Source organism: Chondrus crispus, genomic scaffold (assembly GCF_000350225.1).
Source record: "Chondrus crispus Stackhouse genomic scaffold, scaffold_184, whole genome shotgun sequence".
NCBI lineage: Eukaryota > Rhodophyta > Florideophyceae > Gigartinales > Gigartinaceae > Chondrus > Chondrus crispus.
In genome coordinates, this window is record NW_005179052.1 from 117244 (window position 1) to 131114 (window position 13871).

At 51.9% G+C, this 13871-nt stretch overlaps 5 protein-coding genes; 2 read left to right on the forward strand and 3 right to left on the reverse strand.

Moving 5' to 3' along the window:
- Window positions 1-5885: 5885 nt before the first annotated feature.
- Window positions 5886-6713, reverse strand: CHC_T00003290001 (hypothetical protein). XM_005714351.1 is given in 2 exon segments: window positions 5886-6218; window positions 6219-6713. The coding sequence occupies 1 exon segment, from the start codon at window positions 6711-6713 to the stop codon at window positions 6219-6221; it is 495 nt and encodes a 164-aa protein (XP_005714408.1). The 3' UTR covers window positions 5886-6218.
- Window positions 6714-8953: 2240 nt separating this feature from the next.
- On the forward strand, window positions 8954-9946 carry CHC_T00003291001 (hypothetical protein). XM_005714352.1 is given in 2 exon segments: window positions 8954-9451; window positions 9452-9946. 1 exon segment carries the CDS (start codon window positions 8954-8956, stop codon window positions 9449-9451), a length of 498 nt encoding a protein of 165 aa, XP_005714409.1. The 3' UTR covers window positions 9452-9946.
- A 236-nt stretch (window positions 9947-10182) lies between these two features.
- On the reverse strand, window positions 10183-10803 carry CHC_T00003292001 (hypothetical protein). XM_005714353.1 is given in 4 exon segments: window positions 10183-10267; window positions 10268-10315; window positions 10512-10607; window positions 10608-10803. The coding sequence occupies 2 exon segments, from the start codon at window positions 10605-10607 to the stop codon at window positions 10268-10270; spliced, it is 144 nt and encodes a 47-aa protein (XP_005714410.1). The 5' UTR covers window positions 10608-10803; the 3' UTR covers window positions 10183-10267.
- Window positions 10804-10884: 81 nt separating this feature from the next.
- Window positions 10885-11457, forward strand: CHC_T00003293001 (hypothetical protein). XM_005714354.1 is given in 3 exon segments: window positions 10885-10997; window positions 10998-11069; window positions 11305-11457. The coding sequence occupies 2 exon segments, from the start codon at window positions 10998-11000 to the stop codon at window positions 11455-11457; spliced, it is 225 nt and encodes a 74-aa protein (XP_005714411.1). The 5' UTR covers window positions 10885-10997.
- Window positions 11458-11742: 285 nt separating this feature from the next.
- On the reverse strand, window positions 11743-11973 carry CHC_T00003294001 (hypothetical protein). The gene has a single exon (XM_005714355.1). It carries the CDS (start codon window positions 11971-11973, stop codon window positions 11743-11745), a length of 231 nt encoding a protein of 76 aa, XP_005714412.1.
- Window positions 11974-13871: the final 1898 nt, after the last annotated feature.

Here is a 13871-nt window from a genome sequence, read left to right on the forward strand (position 1 = left end):
CACGCATGGTTTTGTTCTGCAGCTCCTCAAGCGAAGGATGACGACGCGCTACCCAAGAGGAATGGTAGCCCCGATGGAAGGCCGGCTCGGCAGGGTTGCTAACAGGGGGTAGACGGGGTATGGAAGGAAGACCCCGGGGCACTTCGGACTTGCGAAGGAAGCCAACACCCGGACGTGTACGGGTGGCACTATCGTCCGAGTGTTCCGATGGAGAAGGACGCATGGTATTTTCGTCTTAACCTTGCTAGAACGCCGCGCCGAGTGATTGATGACTGGGAAACACGGTCAGCAGCGGCAGGAGGTTATACGATGGCTGGGCGTTGCGCAAGGGCGCTCAGAAGGGGAATATGTAGTGCAATACGCACCTGAAAAGGGGGGTGAAAAGAAAGGAAAATATTTGGATATGAAAAGTGGTCCGGGTTGGGGGACACACGTGTGAATACTTGCACAGTTTTAATTTTTAATTATTTTATTTTATTTAGTTAATTAGTTGGCATTAATTTTGCTGACATTAGATTAGATCTAGGATCTAGCGCCGCGAGCTACTGTAGTGGCTCCGGCGGGGCGATATATACCTTAGCCCTCTGACGACGAAGTCAGTAAAGGTAACCCGAGTTGCCAGAGTCTGATATCGCCTTGGTTGAAGTCCGTCTTTTACAAGACATTCCCTTTAACTACAGATTACTTTATCCTTTGCGCTCGGGGGTCCCCTTTTTCCTTACCAATTTTCCTTTATTTCCCTATCCTAATTTCCCTTAATCATGAGTTGGTCCCACCTTGTAGGATTGCGATTCGCAACGTGACGTCATTTGCCATCGGGCTTTTGTGTTGGTGCACCAGTGGTGCTTTTCTCAGTGTTGGTTCCATCGGAATCTGGTTGCGACCGATCCGTTGTTGGTACTTTGCCATCGGGCAGTACGACGGTGTAGCGCTGATACGTTTTCTTCTTTCCCGACGGGCTACGTTGCGACGTCCCCGTCGAAGACCTTATCAAGGGTATAAGGTGTACAAGGCGCTCTTCGAGCATTGGATTTACGACCCATTGGGCCAGGTTTACTCTAACACCCCTCCGAACTCGTCGAGCAGCTGCCTTTACAAGTCTCTACCACCATTTACCGATCCCGGGCTGGGCCCTTCTCTTTGCCCCCCTTTATCAGGGATCCGAGCTACTGCGGGCCGCAAACCCGCTTAAAGAGGACAGGGAGCTTCGAACACTCCGTAGCGCTGTGCCGTTGGCAGTTGTTGTTTTTGTTGCTGTTGTTTGTGTTGGACCGTCGGACCTTGGTCTCTGCCTGACAGGCGCATTGCACTACAATCATGGCAGCAAGAACCGCCCCCGCAAGAAAAATTACTCCCACGAAAGCACCGAGAGCAAAAAAATAGGACGACGGCCAAACCTAAACCAAGCCGCATACCAACACTCGTACGGGTGCCGCCGACAGTAAAAAGAATACCCCTGCATGTAGCGCACAATCCTGCGCCGCCCCCGTACACCCCGGCACACCCCGCAGTCGAACGGGACTTCCACCATTACCATGTGATCTTCAATCACATACGCCCCGCCACGCTTCAAAAAATGGCAAAGCTTGGCCTCTTGCCCAACCTCCCACCCAAGTTGAGACAAAGACCGCCACGCATCACATGCTCGAGCTGCGCAGCCGCCAAACAACAACCGGCCCCGCACTACCCAACCATCCACAGGTACCAGTAGGAGCAGCGTTCAGCAGTGACATATGCGGACCGTTCAACGCGCCCTCACGCCGAGGAAACAAGTACATACTCACGATAATTGACACGAAATCAAGATACCTCATTGTCGACTTCTTGGAATCACGAGCTGAAACACCGCACCGACTGGACAAAATTCTTACAGCACTCAAACGAAGGAATGGATGCAAGCCCAAGCTGTTACACACGGACAACGCTAAAGAATATATATCCGAATATGCGAACAGAATGTATCGCTCACAAAATGTAATGCACAGCACTACAGTGCCGCACACACCCCAACAGAACGGCATAGCAGAAAGGATCAACGGAACCCTGATGAATTCCGCAAGAGCAGCGCTGCACCACAGTGGCCTCCCCAAAACTCACTGGGAAGACGCCGTCAGAGACGCAGCGTTCAAGTATAACAACATACTACACCACTCCACCAACTCCCTGCCATTCACAACGTGGAACAACACCACCCCCAGAGTCCACCAATTCCTCTTATTCGGGCAACTAGGGACAATCCCTGAACTGGCTAACAGGAAACAAATATCCAAACTCGCCCCAAGAGCCACCCCCGCCAGATACTTACATGCCATAGATGAGCACCACATCATGGTACTCGAAACAAAAACCAACAAGCCTCGAGGAGTGCGCTGTGTCAACTTCCAACCCTACCACTGAGCCACTGACCCTGCAGTGCCATGCACACACGCGAGGAAGGCGTTTACACCACACCGCACACCCACACGTGTGACACGCACAACACCAGCCCCGGGTAGCACAAGCCAAGCCAAGAAATATCCCAACGCAGCAGAGTGGGAAAAGGCACACAACGAGGAATTGGAAAATTTAGACACAATGAACGTCGTACAGTGAACATCAGATGCCAACCTCCCCAAAAAAGGAAAACTCATACCTCTAAAAATGGGATACCGATACAAGAGGAACAGCGCAGGAGAAATAGCATCGAGAAAAGCGCGCTGCTCAGCACGCGGAGACAAGATGGTGCCACACACGCACTTTGACCCTGCCAAACCGACAACTTACATGGCAGATAAAACAACTGTAAGGACACTGTTCGGCATAGCAGCAACACACCGCATGCAAATAGAGCACATCGATATCAAGTCAGCATATCTCCATGAGAAATTTGCACACAACGGCAGCGAAAAAGTGTACGTGAAACAACCACCCCGTTTCAACGGCACATACAAGCACCCATGCCAAGGAGGCAAGTTGAACATGAACATCTATGGGACGCCCTCTGCAGGACACACTTACCTGACAGCAGTATTCGCCCTACTACGCAACAGCAAGTTACAGCAAAGCGAAGCTGACCTCTGCCTTTGGTCAGAAAAATTGGAAAGGACCTCATCATAGCCGCAGTATGCATGGATGATTTTACTGTAGTCGCGTCAAAAGCCGAGCTCAAGGAGAAGTTCGCAAAAGCATTAGCCAAAGCGTACAACATCAAGCGTCTAGGAGAGCACAAAACATTCCTAGGATGGACTGTACAGCGAAGCACAAATGGAGATATCCATGTCTCCCAGCCCAATGCAATCAACTACATAGTTGAACAAGCAGACATGGCACATTGCAACCGCAAGGAAACTCCGTACTGCGACGGAGTGATGCTTCACAAGCCAACGGATACCGATGAGATCCAAATGGCAGCCCTCAAGAAACACCAACAATTAATTGGGGACCTCCAATATTTCGCCGACTCCACCCGGCCTGACATATATTTCCTGGCAAACCGACTCGCCGTCGCGGCCAACAAGCCTACACAGAGGCATTAGAGCGCGTTAATGCGACTGATAAGGTACCTAAAACGTACCCCCACAACAGGACTCACCTTCCGAGCTGGCACGTCCACCAGCAAAGAGTCGAAACAGGACCTCCTCGTCTCCTATGCAGACACAAATTTCGCAGCGGACATAATGGACAGAAAGTCCATCTCAGGGACCCTACAGAACTACAACGGAACACCGATCTGTTGGGGATCCCTCAAGAAAAACATCACTGCTCTGTCCACCTGCGAGGCTGAGTACATAGCGGCAACAGCAGCCGCTCAACAAACAACATGGATCCGACGCATGCTCAAGGACATCTACATGCTGTCGACCAAGCCGACACCCCTGAGGATTGACAACCAGTCAGCAATCCACGTCGCGAACAGCACAGGACCGACAAAGCGGCGAAAATTCATAGACTTGCGTCACCACTATCTGACGCACCAGTCACAAAAGGGAACAATCACCCTCGCCCATGTCCCCACCGACGAGCAACTGGCGGACATCCTCACAAAACCCCTCCGGCGCCAAGCATACACGCGCCTCCTACCCAAGCTGCAACTCACAATCCAGCAGACTGCAGACGCCAAGACCGCTGCGCCGTCGACAGGGGGAGTGTCATGAGAGCCATAAAAACAAGTGTCGACGCCGCACCAGCATGCCGCCGCAGTTATGAGAGCCATACGTGCACACGTAGCACACGCATGACAGCGCAATTAGATCATCTTTATTCACCGCCGTCTCACTGATCCCTCCCATTCCCTTATAAGGTAGAGACACGATAGGCATCAGTAAACGGACGGCATCGATCTTGCACCACACCTTTTATTGGTTTTGAAACAACTATTTTTGACATAGCTTCGCTTTCGGCATGTTGTGAAACAACGGAAGAGAAGAGTTGTCGTTTTTCGGTCGGTTTAATGCCATGAACAGTGTTCCACGCGGATGTGCGAAGGGATGGAAAAGGAACAGTCCCGCATGACGATGACCACGTCAATTGCGCAGAGTGTGATTGATCACGTTGTGGTTTGCCTGTGGTTTGCTGTAGTCTATCCTGTGTTCCCATTCTCCTCGAAGCTATCGTAGGTCGCAAAATGTTGTTGAATGGACACTCCAGAGATCGAGACATCCTGTCTTTACATTTACAGGAAACGAGTAGCAATATGCTTGCCAAGACTTCAAAATGAGTTTCCGGCTAAAACAGCCTCTTTTTACACGACATGAAACTTGGGTTATGGGCTGGGCGGGCTGGAAGTAAAGATAGACAACGATATCGGGTGGCAAGGCTGCCTTCCTTTTTTTTATTCACCATCGCAGTCGGAGACGGTTTTATACTAAAAAAAGAGAGAGCTGGTGGCTACGTCTCACAGTGGAGTTCAGCACCATGATAATCGTACATGGAACACATCATTCGTCAAGATCTAATACTGTAGGACAATAGATTGCGCAGAGCAACAATACAAAAACATAACAAAGATAGTTCAGCCGAAGTCAGTCTACATACAGTCCTTCAGTCGCTGTTACTGCTGTACTTGATCAAACTTGGCATAACACTGTGCCATGCACAGAGTGTGTCATCAGCAGAGGCCGTCGTCATGAGAGCATCCTCGATACACATCAACAATGAACGGCAGCTTTTATAATCAGGCCCCACTGTAAGTTGAAGATATGTTTGAAGCATAACGCCGTACTACTGAGCTTTTAGGCGATTGACTCCGTGCTTTGTGGCACGTGGTAGGGCGGGGCGAGCATGTAAATGAAAACTAGTTTTTGCTTCCGCAAAATTGGGACGTAGCGGGAGACGAGGACAATGAGCGGGATATCGGGAAAGCACATGGGCCGCAACGATGCCCGGAGCAGCCTGAAATGGAGCTTTACGGCATTTTGTCAGATGCGCGTCGCTTTCATGGTAACTACAGAGGTTTGCCAAGAAAGAATCGAATACGATGCAGTCACTTTGCAGGAGACTTAGACTCGTGTCTTTGCTTTTGGAAGGGAAGCTGTTTCGTGATATGCATTTCAGTCAGACTAGATGACTTCACTGTTTGCATGGGGAGGTTTTCATGTAACTGCGAATCACTGTGGTTGGGAGAATAAAATTACTGGTAGGAAGCACCGCTTCTATCCTTCAGTGCACTTTTTCACATACCTCGAGAAAAGGGATACAAGACTCTAATACCGTCATCCTCGGCAGTGCATTCCCAGATGACTGCATTCCCTTGTGTCACAAAGCACGTCCATCCCGGTATGTACAAACGCGCTGAGCAGACGATTACTGTGCTTCTGCTTCACTTCGACAACTGAGACCGCGTGTCAGGTATGTACTACTGTGTACATTGCAACTCGTACTATTCAAATGGACACGAAGTCGTGACGAAATTCAAATTGAAGCAATCTTTTACTGACGTCGGATGACCAAACAGCCGACTCTTGCCATTTCGCAGCCTCATTCCCTGACCCTACCAAAGAACTCAGCTAATATCATGTGATACAGATAACTTTGTACACTCTAACCACTGCTCTAACTTGCATCATGCAGCAAGGCAACGACCTCCAGAGCGGAGGCGCTGCCTGTCCTGATCTAACATCTGGACGATTCAAACAGATAATTGCAACATGACCCATCTCTGTGGACTACAACATCACTCAGCATTTGGCATTCCCCAACCACATTGAGACAGCCTCACTTATAAACCGGGAACGCGCTCCTCAAAGACTCTTGCAAAGCGCGCCCATCGTCCTCGCGTCCCTGACAACAAACCTCCTCAACTCTCTAGAAAGCGACTTCCAAGTGACGGGAAAGCTGCAGAGCCCAATATCATACACCGTGCTCGGGCACTGCCCCTCCCTGTTCTGCGGGCTTCTCAAGTTGAACATATACTGCGTGCCAACGGTGAGCTCGATGCCGCAGAGGCCGCCGTTGACAGCGGTGCGCAGGTACGCGATACCGTCCTCGACACTCGGGCCACTGAAGTGCCGGTCCACGCGCACGATGAAGACGATCTCGCCGTCAAACTGGTCAGCAATCTGGTCGCACCGGCCGGGGCAGTTGTCCGTGCGCGCCAGCACTGTGCCCCGGAAGGACACGGGCGAGTCGCAGTACACCTTCTGGAACGTCGGCGGGGGGGCGCACGAGCAGGCGAGGGTGGGAGAGATGGTCGTCAGGACGGAAAGCGTCAGGAGAACGACGGTGGAGAAACGCATGGTTGGGGCGGAAGATTGGGGGGGGGGGGGGGGGGGGGGGGTTCGGCGGAAAGGTTGCTCAGGGTAAAGATGAAGCTCAGGGTAGAGATGTCTCTCTTGAAGACCCCGAGACCTCTTATGAGGACAAGACGACCACAAGAGAGGTGGACTGTACCATTCCCATGTGAACCTTAAAGCGGAAGCCAATACTGTACTGTGATCGATAGTCATAGGATGAGGACAGGAAGATGCTGTACTGTATTGAGTTCGCCTGTCGAGAGCATCGCTGCCTCAGGAGTCTCATCCTATGTACGTCATCATATCACTTCTCCTGGGGCACCTCTACAACCGTCCATGCCACGCAATGGAACACATAGGAAGTCGAACGCTTGAATAATACTGTTTTGGGATCAGAGTGAAGCAAAGGCACCTCAGAGTGGAAGGACGGCCGAAGCTTCTTTTCCCGCAGCACCGAGAGGTGAGGTAAAACTTCAGGGCCCCATAATTGCCCAATACGCCGAGCTATCGGACTGCGTACGTCACCAGAAAGATGTGGAGCACAGGGGGTGGACATCGCATTACACGAGCATATGAGGACAGCGGAACACCGCACTCTTCAACTCGCCTACACGAGTAGAGCTTTAGCACTCGCTTGAACTTTTGCAGGATCTCCAATGTACAGCAGATGAGCTGCTGAGGGCCGCTGATCTCTCACATACTGCAGGTAAAGTATATCTTTATGTACAGTGCTCCGCTCGGTCAAGCCGCGGGCGGCCCCCATCCCCTCCGGCAGGCGCCGACTGTCACGTAGCCTACACGTTACGCGGGACCGCCGTATCTCGCCGAGACAGGACTGTAACTGCCCGTCCGGCTTCCGTTACGCGACAAACCTACGGGGAGAGCGGGTGGAGCCCGTCGAAGGGTGGGGCTGCGGTGTCCACGTTGCAGTAGCGCCAGCTCGCAACTATCTCACCATGTCCGCGCACATCCCTCGCACGCCCTTCTCTGCGCGTCCTCATAAAAAGTCACCTGCCGGCAGTCATGAACTCCAAGCAAAACGTCATACTGGGCAGCACTGCCTATCTTGAGTCTGCCCTCAAAGAAACCTCGTCTCAGCGAGGCGCCTCCCCCCCTCCCGTCATGCCATGCCGCCGCGTCATGTGAAGGTCGCTTGGCAAAATCCGTACGCGGCCTGTCGCTGCGCCGCGAGAAATTGCAAACCGCATCGCCATGCCTCCTCCTCTCACTTGCCACGGCCCGAACACCTCCCCCTCTGCCACGGTCGTTCCTCCGATGCGGAGATCGCCATCGCGAAGGCTTGGTCTGCGGAGATCGCAGCGCGGCCCGGAGCTGCAGGAGATAGGGGCACACACCGGCGACACCTTGCGGCACAACTGCGCCGGGAGCTCGTCCACGCGCGCCTCTCCCGCTTCCATGATGGCACGTAGCCTTCGCCTCATCGCCTGGTTCTGCAGCTCGCGGTTCGCGCCTTGGCAGGGCAATAGCCGCTACTGCGTTGCAATAGCCGGTACGTGTGGGTTGTCCACCGGCCTTGAGTGCGGAATATTCGCACGAGGGCGTGGTGGACAACGTGCTTGTCAACAGGGAGTGCGACAGCAATAAAGCATCAAAAAACTGCCTGGCACGGAATGCACTACCAAGGGTACATTCCATGCGAAGCAGTGCATTCAGTGCAGTGCAATATCACCATATTGCACCCAACCCAGTGCAATACCGCGATATTGCACCGGGCGGAGTGCATATCAGTCATATCACGGCGCATCCCTATCGCACTCCCGGTTGACAAGTGTGGGGTACTGCGCTGATGTCAGCGCAGTAGCGGCTATTGGCCTGCCCAGCTGTCAACAGCTGCTCCACGCCATCCCGCCGCTTGCAAACCGCGTGCTTCATCTCGCCGTATCTCCAGGCGCAGGGGTCCCCCCTCCCCCATGTCCTTCGGGACGCGGGGCACCCGGTGTGAATATGCCAGCACACGGAAAAGTTTGACCGACGCGACTTCAATTCAAAGATGTCATTTTCATTGCTGCCGCGCTGAAAACGAAAGCAGACGTGAACGCAGATTGCGGGTACATGCACTTGGTCGGACACTACCCATGAAACGTCCTCATCCGTAGATACTCCTGGGTTTTGGGACGTTTCCCTCTTGGGAACCCCCGCGTTACAGTGCAGTATATAGCGCGCGGCTCGCCCCCTTCTCTCGACTCCCGACCCACTTGACGGAAGTTCACCAACCAGCAAAAATGTTGTGCAACATTCTCAAGTTCTCGCTTCTGTCTCTGCTAGCCACGCTCTCTCTGTCGTGCTCGTGCTTGCGCTCCACCTTCGAGCAGGGCGTGTGCAGGTCGAGCACGATCTACGTCGGCACGGTACTGGCGCGGACGGACAACTGCCCGGGCACGTGCGACCCGTTCGAGGACCAGCGGAATGGCAAGATCACGTACATCGTCAAGGTGACGGCGCGGTTCCTGGGCGCTCCCGCGGAGGACAACATCATTTACGTGCAGACGCTGGTCAACTCTGCGCTGTGCGGCACGATCCTCAACGTGGGCGCGAGGTACTTGTTCACGCTGGGCAACGTGCGCGTCAATCGAAGCTCATGCCCGAGAGAGTCCTTCGACGTTTCGCTGTGCGGAGGGGCGCAGCTGTGGAGCAGGGTCACCCGCCCGCAGAGAAGGTTCTTGTCAGCCGTCAGGCGCACGAATAAGAGGGTTTGCCGCACCGTGCCGCCGCTATTCTAGGTGCAGGGATGCGACAGCGGCATGTTGTGTAGTTCGATACGGCAGTGTTTTCTACGCGGGGATAATGGCTGTGTAATGCGTACAAAACTGTTTCAGGTTCACGGTTTAAAAGCGTAGGCCACCATACCATGAATAGACGCCAAGCTTTCTACATGAAATGTGGTAGCGTATTCTAGCGAAACGTAGTCGAGTTAGCCGGCGTGACCGGGGCAAACCGTGCAGTGCAGATGCTAAGTAAGCTCACGTTTTCATCTTTGTAGCTGGTAGCTACGGGCCAAGTTGATGTGGCTTTTACTCTCCTACCCTCTTTCCTTCTGGGTGCCAGAGCACCGAAAGGCGGAAGTTCCGCGTAGAGAGAAAAATATTACACTACGCATTGCATTTACTCTCCCATAGATTGCCATGAATAGGGGAGTCTGTGGCAAATACACAGGAGCCTGATCGTGAACTTAGCAACGCCAGGTTCACGTTCAGGCTCGTGTCCACTTTGCCACTCTACAAGGACTCTCATCGGCTTACCAAAGGCTGCCTTGGCCTCAATATCAGTCGTCATCACCGTCCCAGGACACCCAGCGATGAAACCTCCAGAATATCACGCTCGATTGCTACCCGCCTAGGATACCGTGTTGAGTGTTGGCGACGGATTTAGCGAAGATCCAGGCCAATCCATGTGGGGACGCCCCCGAGGACTTGTATGCTGAAGCTACATGTGGCGAAAAGTCTCTAGAGGCGGTGGCTTTTAGAGCGTTTACTGGAAGAGAATAGTATGAAATCATCGAGCAGCTGCCAACAATTTTGCGACTATGCCGCGAAGTCTCAAAACTGTTGACAGCTTGCGACTATGCCGCTGACGCCATCGTCGGCCTAGAGCGAAATATTCGCCTAAGTCTCTAACAACGAATCTGCCAAGGATACGTGTCAAATGCTGCATGCGGCGGCCATAAAACTTGGCCTCTCTTGAAGCTGATGAAGAGGATGTTTCTAGCGATGACGTTGCAGACGTGTTGTTGGAGACTTGGGCGAAAATTTCGCTCCAGGCCGACGATGACATCAAGTCGGCGGAGCATCGTCTGGCACCACAGATCGAACAGGTCGTGATGCACTCCAAAAAGCTCTGGATGAAGAGTTTGCTTGAAAACGAACCGGGAGCTAACATTCACGTTCCCGACGACGAAGAAGACATGGGCTTAGAAGATACCTCTGCTGCAGAAGCTCGCTTTGCCTCCGCGGCTGTGCTACTGAGATTCGTTTTGAACAAAATGGCACCAATGCTGGCTGAGTGCTTGGTACAAACTGCTGAGGTGGTCTTCCAATGGGGTACGATGCGTAACAGAATGAATTCACTTCCACTGTCTATTTTTCAGGAAGATCTATATTTTTGATTTTGTTGACGTGTAGTGTGCTTGTAGATGATGCAAAAGGCGAGCATTCATCGGTTCCATTCCAGTTTCTGTCACCTGCTTCGATTAACGGCCATGGAAAGCCACCTATGAACGTCAAGATACTGCTCTGTGCTCTTTTCGATGTAGAGCAAAAAGAGTCTCAGATGTTGGGGACTCGAGGGGTTCAATCTGACGAGTCCTCTCCACGAGATGGAGCAGCAATACTTGAGGCACTGGCTCGAGTGACAAGAATATATCCCGTTCCCCAGTTTTAAATATCATGGTATCTTGGAGTGCCAAGCGAGAGAGCGTAAAGGAGGGATGCGGCAGCCTCTGCGACATCGCATTCGGAACCACGAACGGACAAACCTTCAAACCTCCCAAATGCTGTTTTTGCTGTAGCCTCGTCATTAGATATGGGAACGAGATTATTTTTGTAACTCGAGCCAGTGCCTCTCAAATCTGGCACAGGATGCTGCAAGCAGGGACAGGTGCTTATCAAAATCTCCCACCACCGGTGGTACGACTTGTTGGGAAGTGTCTGACGAAAGTGCTAGGAGATATTGTCGCCGACCAGTTGTTGCTCCCAGCATATCATTTTCTTCAAACCCTCATCGAGGATAGAGAGAGATGCAGATGCTGCTGAACGTGGCATAGCAACAGTGAACCTTTTGCGAGGAGCAGCGATGTGTGAAATGCGGGACCGCGGACTCGTAGTGCACTGCTGCTAGCCTTACATGCCCCAGATGATATTGCTGTTACTTGCGCGAAATCATTTGGCAAGTCCAGACCAGAAGTCGGGCAATCCCTCATCACATTGCCAGATGACAATTAGAACTCCTCCTTGATACACGAGTGACTGTATTCGACATGTCATTACGTGCCGGTATCTGAAAGTGCGGCGGGCGCTTACGGGAATACCGTAAGCGCCCGCTGTATCAAAACGGGAGAGGCGGGGGCGTGGCGACGTGCGGAAGAAGCGCGGTGCGGGGGAGCGGAGCGCGCGACGGGTGAGGCGGGGACCGTGGCGGTGAAAGTGGCGGTGACGCAGCCCGACGCACGCGTGCCCGCAAGGCCCTCCAGTGCGAGGGCGACAGCGGCGGGCGCGCTGTGCAGCCGGGCGGTTGCGGGAGGGCACATTGGGCAAGGCGAGGGCGGTAAAGAATGGTGCAGGATGATATTTGTAGTGTTCGTCGGGGGCGGCTGGGGCGGCGGCGGGCTAGGTTTCCGTCACGAAGCGAAATTTTAACGTGCCTATCTTTCCCAACTGCGCATCAAACAATCAATGGAGCTGCTGCGCCGTCACCGGCATCTGTCATCGTATTTCCATAAGTTTTGAAATATTCCAATACATGCTTCAAGAGAAATTCAAACTATTGTAGTAGTAGATCTTGTACACTGATGTGAAAATAGCGAAAATTGATTGCCGAATGGAACAGCAGACTTCTAATTGGCGTGAGTGTTTTTCTCCACGCACGGTAAGAACAAGATACTCTACCGTAGTATTTCACTCTCTGAAGATATTCGTAGCTTTACGATGGTTGATGGTCAGTGGGACATCAGCTAAACAGGATCCAACATGCTACAGTAGCGCTACTGTGGGAAATTATGGTATGACGGTGACGTATACAGGACGAATAAAATGCACCTCAACGCAATTAATGTAATGCACAACAACGGGAGCATTTTAATAATCTCAGATGCCAACATGCAGTGCATCCTCTCCTAAAACTGCTTCGATAGTGCAAAACATTACGTGACGAGAGGACAAAGCACCTGGCTGGAGTAGTATAAATAAGGGAAGGGTCGAGGCAGACTAGCTGCACAAGACAAGCGAAAAACAAAAACGAAGCCACGACAATAAAAAGCGCGATTCCCCTCATTCGCCCGTTCCTGCCGGTTAACCTTTATTGTTCCCCCCTTTTCTTTTATTTTTTTGCGACAGTCTAGACTATAAGCTTAATAGTTTTCTTTGCAGAAGAAAAAAAACAACCTCAAGGATCTTGGAATTGTTCAACGTTTTGGAATCGCTACGAGAGTGGTCTCCCTACCTCTTCTTTGATATTAACGCAGTACGTTTTATCAATTAAGAGGTATAGCCATCATCCTTTTAAGGATAGCTCTCACTGAAAAAATACAAGAGTAAGTTCTTTATTTTGGCTACCTCTAATATAGGAATCTAGTTGCCTAACTAATTTCTATTCTAGTGGTATTAAACTCAGAATCAATCAGTAAACTCGGGGCCCCAACCGCCCTTCCAGAAGACCCAGAAGATCCTACCCTCGGCGCACGGTCTCTACCCCGCACGCCTGAGGTAAATTGGGAAACCGACGAGGAGAACTCCGTCTCCGTACTGGAACTCATCGAAGAAGAAGCTACCCCGGCGGACCAACCGAGGCCGGAGGACAAGGATTTTGGAGAGGAAGCGGAAATTGACGCACTAGGGGCGGGACAACATTTACACGTGGACAACGCTGCTCGTATTTTTAATCAAATTAAGTCTCGTTCTACTGTAGTGAAGGTACCATTATCTACGCTACCTGAGGGCGTCAATCGAACGCTATACCGCGTCGCTACGACGCGCATCAAGAAAAAGAAGCCCCTTGCACGCTCGCTCACGTGCCACGTGTGCCAGGTCACCGTTACCGGTACCCATCAGCTACGCCAGCACCAAGGTGGCAAGAGGCACCTTGCACGCGAAGCCCGCTATAAACGTGAGAGCGAGGACCACTACTGCGCTACCTGCGAGAGGTTTTTTCCCTCCGCACACGACTTGGCGTCTCACATCATCGGTGCCAACCACCGTCGTCGAGTCTTATATTTGCAAGAGCGTAAAGTAACGCGCAGTAATTAGATTTTTTAGTAACAAAAAAAATTCGGTTCATTTTTCAAAACCCTCCTCGAAAATTGAAACACAAGTTTACCAAACTTTTCCGAAAACATTTTTGCTATTTTTTCAAAAGTCGAATTACAATTGGTTGCATCCTACTGCAATTGCCCCCCTCTACGTGGTACACTACACTCTCCACACACACCTC

Bases quoted from the DNA above. Each gene is read 5' to 3' on its own strand.
- CHC_T00003290001 (XM_005714351.1), bottom strand. From the start codon at position 6,713: ATGCGTTTCTCCACCGTCGTTCTCCTGACGCTTTCCGTCCTGACGACC.
- CHC_T00003291001 (XM_005714352.1), top strand. From the start codon at position 8,954: ATGTTGTGCAACATTCTCAAGTTCTCGCTTCTGTCTCTGCTAGCCACG.
- CHC_T00003292001 (XM_005714353.1), bottom strand. From the start codon at position 10,607: ATGTTAGCTCCCGGTTCGTTTTCAAGCAAACTCTTCATCCAGAGCTTT. The intron at 10,316-10,511 runs GCCGACTTGATG...ATTTCGCTCTAG, and splicing joins GTGGTGCCAGACGATGCTCC to GCCGACGATGGCGTCAGCGG.
- CHC_T00003293001 (XM_005714354.1), top strand. From the start codon at position 10,998: ATGTTGGGGACTCGAGGGGTTCAATCTGACGAGTCCTCTCCACGAGAT. The intron at 11,070-11,304 runs GCTCGAGTGACA...AATCTGGCACAG, and splicing joins CAGCAATACTTGAGGCACTG to GATGCTGCAAGCAGGGACAG.
- CHC_T00003294001 (XM_005714355.1), bottom strand. From the start codon at position 11,973: ATGTGCCCTCCCGCAACCGCCCGGCTGCACAGCGCGCCCGCCGCTGTC.